General features: G+C 39.4%; 3 protein-coding genes across 3 annotated transcripts in view; 1 reads left to right on the plus strand and 2 right to left on the minus strand.

Annotated features, from left to right (window-relative positions):
* Positions 1 to 57: 57 nt before the first annotated feature.
* On the minus strand, positions 58 to 2025 carry C922_00452 (DNA-directed RNA polymerase subunit alpha; the record flags this gene model as incomplete). The annotated part of the gene is made up of 1 exon (XM_008816068.1): positions 58 to 2025. The coding sequence occupies one exon, from the start codon at positions 2023 to 2025 to the stop codon at positions 58 to 60; it is 1968 nt and encodes a 655-aa protein (XP_008814290.1).
* A 2806-nt stretch (positions 2026 to 4831) lies between these two features.
* On the plus strand, positions 4832 to 8497 carry C922_00453 (hypothetical protein; the record flags this gene model as incomplete). The annotated part of the gene is made up of 1 exon (XM_008816069.1): positions 4832 to 8497. The coding sequence occupies one exon, from the start codon at positions 4832 to 4834 to the stop codon at positions 8495 to 8497; it is 3666 nt and encodes a 1221-aa protein (XP_008814291.1).
* A 150-nt stretch (positions 8498 to 8647) lies between these two features.
* Positions 8648 to 8662, minus strand: part of C922_00454 (hypothetical protein) — a gene marked incomplete at both ends in the record, with an annotated part of 3522 nt that continues 3507 nt past the window's right edge. The window contains one exon of the mRNA XM_008816070.1: positions 8648 to 8662. Coding sequence (XP_008814292.1) covers positions 8648 to 8662 — 15 coding nt within the window.

Here is an 8662-nt window from a genome sequence, read left to right on the forward strand (position 1 = left end):
TTCTCTACCCATCCGTGTGTGCGCAACCTTTTTGCCCTTTTTTTGTTCCCACGCACGCTAAATACCCTCGTCGTAAATTTCCTCGTGACCTATGTGCGGACTTTTATCGAGAGGCCGTTCAACGACCCATCTGGGGGGATTCATATTTCTCTCAGATTTGTCCACGGGCCAATCGAGCAAGCAGTCATGTCTTTCTTCAGATGGAATATATTCTCCCTCAGATACAGATGGTCCTTTCTTAATTTGTTCTCGTCTTTTGTCAAGTTCCTTCAAAAATTTTTTCTTTTTCTCCCATAATATCTCTCTTTCCTGTTTCGATTGCGCACTTTCTGGGTCTATGTCATATTGCCTAGCAACATCCTTCCTATAAAGCCATTTTTTGGTATCCTCCAATTCTTCTGCGGTTGTTTTATACTTATTCCATGGCACATCAGTATATCTATCTTTGTCCATATAAAATTCTGGGTTCCTAAATTCTTCCTGAACAGATCCATCATCACATGTGTGGCAATTATTGTATAGTGCATTCTCCATGTACTGAAAATTCTCAGATATATAATCAATAGTTTTCAATAGGGCACTTTTCGGGGTGATAGAACCATCCGTGTGCATTTCGACAATGTTAATTTCGCCAAGGGTATCCAAATTGATCCCTCTCCTTTGTCCCATAAATCCAAAATATTCCACAGGTGTGCAACTGCTGCTAAAATGAATAAAATTGTCTTTACAAATGTCTCTATTTCTTGATTGGCTTCCATATTCTGGCATGACATACTCTTCAATGCTTTCAATTTTTACATCCATTTCGAGATAGCTTCCAGCGGACACGGAACAGATATACTGATTTCTGTTTACAATTTCGATTCCTTTTGGTAATTGCATATGTCCAGCCACAACGATCATGGGTCCCTTTATCCGAAATTTCCCTGTCATGTAATTATCCATATCTGCATGCTCAGGCACATTTTTAAAAGTGATATGTCTTAAATTCTGAGCTAAATCAAAAAAATTTTCTCTTACTCCAACTATACAATAAAATTCGTGTTTCATATTTGGGATTCTCAAGGCTGTAATTCTGCCTCCTTTTAAATGTTTGATCGCTACTCTCCTAAAGGCATTCAAAAAAATGGGAGACAATTCTACTTCATGGGAATGCATAAAAAAATAGGTGTATGCTCTTCCTTGATGATATTTTACAGGCTGAATTTGTTTAAATTTAAAACCAAATGTCTTCGGTCCCCCTTTCTTGGCATCAAAATAGGATTCATCCAGCTGACTTTTGTCCAACTGATAAGAATCTATTGCTGACTTTTTCTCCTTACACAATTCTTCGAAATATTTATTATACGTATGAAAATCGTATACTTCTGGTTCATACTCCTCTGCTTTTCCTTCGTATGCCTTTCCTCCTTGGTATATGTATGGCGGCAACTTTGCCTGTTCCCTATCTATTTTATCCGCCTTCTGTAGATCTATTTCATTGTCATCTTTTTTTGTTACTTCGTCGTTGTATACATTATATCTATGTTTTCCAGCAACTTGTCTCCTGGACTTCATCCATAGGGAGTCTTCCCCCTCTATATTATCTCCTTCTTCTTTCACATCGTCTTTCACTTCGCCTTTCAACTCGTCTTTCAATTCGTCTTCATTCTGTCCATTTGCAGTCGGGTTATCTTCCCCATTCAGTTTCTCCCCCTCCTCCGTCCTTTCCTTCTCTTCTTCACGAAAAACGTCGAAGCGAACAAGTTCTGGATCGTCCTTTGGCTCCTCATTTATTACGTGGTCGTCACCTAACCGATCGTCGTGCACATTGTCGTAATCTTGATCATCAAATTCTTCGTACTCATTCGAATCGCCTTCATCGCTTATCTGATCATCCTCAAATGAGCCGAACTTGAAAATGTCCCTATTGCGAAATTTGCTATTCCCTGACTCCTCTTTTGTGTAATATCGTCTAAGGTGGCTGCTTCTTCCTCTCGCATTGCTGTCTAAGGTTAGTGTAAAGTGGAAGATAATACCCACCATGGATTAATTTACGTCTATGTGAACATATGTACTTACGTCAGGGGAGGGCGGCGGAACTTCATTCGTGCAAGCAGTTCCCACGCACTTTTCCTTTCTCCTTTTTTCATCTTACGCTTAGAATATCCCGTGTGTACAGGTAAAAACGCCGGATTTTTACTTTTCAATATTAAGCCGAAATGAGATTCATTAGCAGTAGCGAAGGCCACGACTAGCAGTAGAAATAGCATCATATAGTATCTGTTTGCTGCTGGTGTGACTCTTCGCGCACTACGTCTCACGGTGCTTCATTTTGGTTTCTTCCAAAAAAAAAAAGGGAGCATATTGCACCGCCGCGTAGGGGGGCTCACTCACAGGTGAATGCATATGTAGGCACATATATATACGCGTTGACATCCTGGAGGGAGCCGCTAATAAGCGCGATTCTTTTTTTTCTTTCTCCAAATGTAAACATCGAGCAGGCGAAACTGAAATTAAATTTTCCACTTACAGGCAAGACATATTTTCATCTTCCTCGCAAGTAGAAGTGACCTATTTCGTCACTTGTCATAAGGGTCCACTTCTTACAAATTAGATTGAGGTGGAACGAAATAAGCGCAGGTGGGTCTGTTACAGACAGAGCACTGTCCCAAATGTGCTGCAGCCACGAGGTAGTTATCTACGACGTTATGCTTAAATGGGCACACACGAGAATAGATCCTCCTCTTGTACACACAAACGACGAATTCGGCCAAACGAGAGGTAGCGAAAGGCTTGTCCTTATAATTTCCTTACGCGCATTTGTTCCTTTCTTTCCTGCTCAGATGCTTACCACTTTGCTTATACTTGCGGTGCCTTCTAACCCGCCTTATATATTTTTCTCTGAAGATTGACAATTATGAATTTTCCGGCTATGAATAGGAAGCCGAAGGTGGAGGGATCCATACATATGCATGTGTATGTATGTAGATGTTCGTCCCGATTTATGAGCAATCCCTACTATTACACTAATCCCATATGCCTTATGTTGGCGTTTTTTCAATTCGGTTGTGCTCCTCTAACTTTGCTATACATGCCATGGTACTCTGCTACTATATCCCTCAAATTTTTTCATATTTTCTCATTTTATCGTTTTCTTATTTTCTTACTTTCTTATTTTCTTATTTTCTTACTTTCTTATTTTCTTATTTTTTTTTTTCCTTTTTTTTGTTTTTTTTTTTTTTTTTCCTTTTTTTTTTTTTTTTTTTTTTTTTTTGCCTCTCTCACATGTTCGCTCTTCGTGCGACTTCAAAATTCATTTTTTCCTTCCAGCACAATTTTGCAAAACATCATTATTCCACTGATACAATTTGTTAAACTGTTAGATGTGTGCAATAATATTGTGAAAAAAAAAATCTTTCCAGCATTTTTTGAGATTTTTTTTTTTGAAAATGGAAGGAAATTAACCTTTTAAAAAATAAAAAAAAATGAACGGAAGGAAGGAAAGGAAAAGGAAGAAGTCAATCAACCATTTAGTACATATTTACATATGTACCATGCGTAATGGCGAAACTGCGAACTCGATGCTATGGCTGTTATTCGCAAAATCGCACGCAAGTACGTACATATGTACGTGTATACAGGTAACATGGCATGCTTGCTCCTCTCAATCCGTTTTTTTATCCCTTTCAGTTCATTCGATAGCTTACTCAACTTTCAGCAAACTGTACGACTTGATAGTATCGCTAAACTGTTAAAACGTTCCATTTTGGGGGGAGAGAAATCTTTCCACAAAATCAACATCTTTAACCTTCGACTTTATGTTAAACTTCAAAACGCAGAAGTTTAACATAAAATCGAGAAATGTATACATATGCATATATGAACGTATTGTCTGGATCACTCCGCCTTTTTTTGTGTAGGCCTAACGGAATTTTTTGAAAAATGCATAGATAAGAACCCTGTACATGTGCATATATATCCCTTTTTAACGCCGTGGCAAGATTTTTAAGTCCATAGCCGCTGGGAGATTTCTATGAATGTTTTTTATTTCTCCTGTTTTACCTCCCTGTGATGGCTTATATGTACATGTGCGGTTATGTGCCTGCATTCATGCCCACCTACAATGTACACATATACATATATAAATTTATAGATATACAGATAAACGTGTGCGGATCGCCGGCGCGCGCCCTCCGTCGGACATCGCACAAGTGGGAGTGGCGAGAGGGCACTACAGTTGCTAACGCGGGCAACCCACCGTTTGTAAATGCACATATGCTTACACATGACATGCCTGTCGCTTGGTTGACCGAGAATAGACGAGGCCTGCAGACGTCAGAGAAATGAGGCCCATCCTTCCCAACCAAGTGTCCAAATAAATATACACCTAAACAGGGGGCGAAGAAAAAATAAGGAAAAAAAAACACCTAGCATATTTTGCCCATCACATATTTTGAAAACATACAAAATAGGAGCAGCCTAATAATTGCACTCGAATGAGCCCAATTATTACGTTTTCCGCGTCACGTACTTTTTGAACTCTTGATGAAAAAAAAAAGAAAAAATCGAAACGCCAGTTTTTGAAGACGCAAAAAAACCCTTCGAATTTTCTCATTCACGTGTTAAGGCAAACATTTGCATTGATGCCTTTCCGCCGTATTTTCTGATTTGTTCCCAAGAAGAGACAACCTGTGCATCCATTAGCGTACTTGTCGTTTTTGTGGCAATTGTTGGCACCATTCTGTGCGCACATGCTAGCGCCCCTTACCTCATTTACCTACCGCAGTGCCCATACGCGGACTCCACGCAGGAGGCACGCCCGTAACTACATGCGCGAGACGAAGAGATAATGGATAACGGGGGAATCAGAAAAAGAAAAGATGCGAAAGAGAACAGAGGAAACGTGCAAGGTGGGATGAATTTCCCAACAAATGAAGCCGCGGCAAATAACGACAAGTGGAGCGGAGGCAGTGTGACAAAAGGGAAAAATGAGCACTGGGATTTGAACAGAAACCCATTGTGGTCGCCCTCAAATATGGGTTCAAGCGCGAGGAGGGACTCATCAAGCGATAACTCCAAGTCGGGGAAAAAGAAATCTCTAGGCATATTCAAAAGCTCCAACATCAGTGCTATATCGAATAACTGCATGAAATCGTTTAACAATATGTTGAGTAATATTAACTACAACATAAACAGCCCCGTGTGCCATGGTGCCGGTGGAGGAGGAGGCCACTTCAATGACAGGTCAGGGGCCTCAGCGGACACCTCCTTCTACGAAAATCAGTTTAAAAATCTGAACCTCGCTAAAGGAATAAGCTACCTAAGCAATATAGCCAAGCCGCAGCAGAAATTTACCTCCGATGGTAGGAACATACCAGGCAACAAGAGCAACTTTAACTTTTTCCGTAACTACGAAAATAACCTAGCAGAGAAAAGGCAAAACAGTACAAGTGGCACAAATCAGTACAGTAACTCCTTGCAAGGGAAGTATGCCAAGAAGGCAAATATGACGAGGTCGGCAAATAGAGACGCAGTCAATAGAGACGTAGTGAATAGCCAAAATTTAGAAAGCTTTTTAAATAACAAAGAAATTCAAAACATAAATTATAACATCACAGGATTTGGAAATAACTACACAAGCGAAATAAATAACTTAAGAAATATAAATAACGATGAGACGTATTGCACCTGTCTTGATAACCTGCTACGAAATCATGGAAATATCGATTCGAATGAAATGTTAAAATATAATGAAAAAAATATCAATTGCTTAAACGACATAATATTCCTAGATGTGTACAGAGCATATAACGTTTTAACTTATATGCAAGAAAAGGTCAACATTATAATATACACCATAAAAATCATTGGGAAGAAATTAAAAAAAAAACATGTCCCCGAGGAAGTAGTAATTTCTTTAGAGTTCCTAAATTTCTGTGTCAAAAATTTAGGCCTTTTTTTTGTTCGATTTCTAGATGAAAGTTTTATGAAAAAAATAAGTGCTCTCCTAAAAACAACAACTTTGAAAAAGTCCATTACGAAAGATGTTAAGTCCAAGTTATCTAAATTTCTCATCGTCCCGATCATCCACCCAGGGGTAGCAACAGATCCAAGACTTCATTTCATAAAGAGAAAAATCCTATTCATGTTACAGTTATGGCATGATTCTTTTATCCTCCATCAGCACATAGCTGCTGCTGTTTTTAATGAATATAAATCCTTGAAGGAAAAAGGAATTACCTTCCCAATTATTAATAAGGCTGAGAAATTTTACGTGAAAAATGCAGACACCTCTCCCTCCTTCTCGGACGATAATATACTTCACGATTTGCCTCTAAAATTGCCACAAATTAACAATATAATGAAAAGTTTAAAAGAAATTAAACACATGTATAATGATGAGGAGAAATCAAAATGCATTGCCATCCTGGCCAAGTACAAAGATCTCATCTTCCAAAGCATTAACAAATTGTCCGACTACAAGGGTAACGTCAACATCTCCGTCACGCTAAATTCTCTTCTGTACATTAACGACCAGATTTGCATTTTTGAAAAATGGGAAAAGGAGCGAGAAAACGCGGATGGAAGCGAAAATGGGTTTAAGTCCACCCTGAGGGACAAGGCAACGGAAGAGGAAACCGAAAAACTTAAGCAGAAGGACAAAAAAAAGAAAAACAAAAAGAAGGAAACCTTCAACCAATCAAATATTAACGAAATTATTTTTAACAAATACGACCCGTGGAACACCGAAAAGAAGGAAGATAAAAATGAAGTGGAACAAGAAAACGACAGCTTTTTCAACGAACCGGTTGCAACATTTACCAGCGCCACTTCCTCCAAGTTTATGACCAAACAGACGGACACCCTATTTAACAGTAAAGACGGTGCATCGTATGACAGTGAAAATCTCTTTTCCTTTTTTGGTGACGAATCCATGAAACCGGAGGGGAAAACTGCACCTAAAAAGCCTAGCGAGATGGAAGACAAATATAGCGTTTTCAACGAACTGAACTTTACAAATAATTCTGCTCATCACTCAAGTAATAACTTCCAACCGTCTCTGGGTAGCCTTAACGTCACTTCCCAAACCACAGCGCTCAAACGATCGAATCAACTACCACCCGTTCATATGGCGCAACAAGACGGTAACGCACCGAACAAGCCAGCAACTCGAAATAACAATTTTGATAGTGACAAAGGTAGGAACAATTTATTACCAAAGGGGCAGGGACAAAATTCAAATCTCCTTTCAAACAAAGCCAATGATCTTCCGCCCCTTGGCCACAATTCATCATTACACAAAAATGAGAGGGATGCAGTAGTTCCCATCCCTGGGAAAACAACCCCCTCTTCCCATATTCATATATTAACAAGTCAACCGGATGAAGAGAACTTCCAAGTAGGTCTAACAAAGGACAGTTTCAATTTGACACAAATTGAAATTTCTAAGCAGTCTTACTTGAGCGAGAAAAGTAGAAACCGAAACGTAGGATATACAGGGGACTCTCTCCCTAATGACTCAAATGCGATCGCTAGGAATGTACAAAATGGTAGTGTAGTAAAAACTAGTGACATAAACGACCTTTCCAATCGAAATAATTCACAGAAAAGGGGACAAAAAGTCAACGTGTCCAGGGATAGCGACCCCCCTTTTAATGGAATCAATTTTGATAATATAATTGATTCTGTAGAAACTAGCCAAAATGTGTCCAAGCAAAATGAACCGAAAGGTACCGAGCAGGGGAACATCACCAAGGAGCGGCCCCTTACCAAGGAAAATGAAGCTAACTATGATTATTTATTCGAAACGTTTGATTTTGGCCAAACCCACAATAACAGTGGTGAGGCGAACCTGGAGATGAATGCCAGTGGCGTTGCTGAAAAACAGAGCAATTTGAAAACCCCATCGGAAAGAAACCCCCCCGATGTAGGGTTAGACAGAGCAAATGAACAAACAAATGCAAAGGGACTGTGCGACATTACAATCGAAAATGTGCATGGAGGAGTATCTGACATGGTGCTTGACCAAGTTAGCAAAGAGGCCACAAGTATGAACGCAGAGCAGAACCCAGTGAGTCACACCACAGTGAATATGGACGAGTTGCAGAGGCACCTAAACCACTTGACCCCCGTGAGTAGCGTGAATGATGAGTTGCTCAATGGAGATAAACTTTCATCCGACATGCACAAATCTGATAGTGATAGCCCCAATAATGCCTCAAATTTGGAGGAAGAAATCCCCAAAAAGGGTTACCACGATGAGGGGAGCATTGATCAATGCAAGGAGGAACAAGGCGTTGAAGAGAAGCACCCAGACAGTACCCCGATAGTTCAGGAAAAAGCAAACGAAAAGGATAAAAACGAAGACAACCCCGATGAGGAAAGCAACGCCGATTCGAATGACATAAACTTTGACGAAATGGACGAAATCGACGAGATCGACGAAATAACGAAAGCAATAGATGACCTCAATGATAACTTTGAAAATATGAATATTTATAAATATGATAATTAAATACAGAGGAGTTGGTAAGACGTACAAAACGGGAGATCCATTTCGGCATGATTATCCAATAGCAACGGAAATTGTTACACTCCATTTGTACCCTGTGTTCTACATTCTCCCCTAAGTACTTATTAATCGTTCAGGATGTATTTTTTATTTTTATTTATTTATTTT

This window comes from Plasmodium inui, assembly GCF_000524495.1.
Source record: "Plasmodium inui San Antonio 1 unplaced genomic scaffold supercont1.2, whole genome shotgun sequence".
NCBI classification, from domain to species: Eukaryota; Apicomplexa; class Aconoidasida; order Haemosporida; family Plasmodiidae; genus Plasmodium; species Plasmodium inui.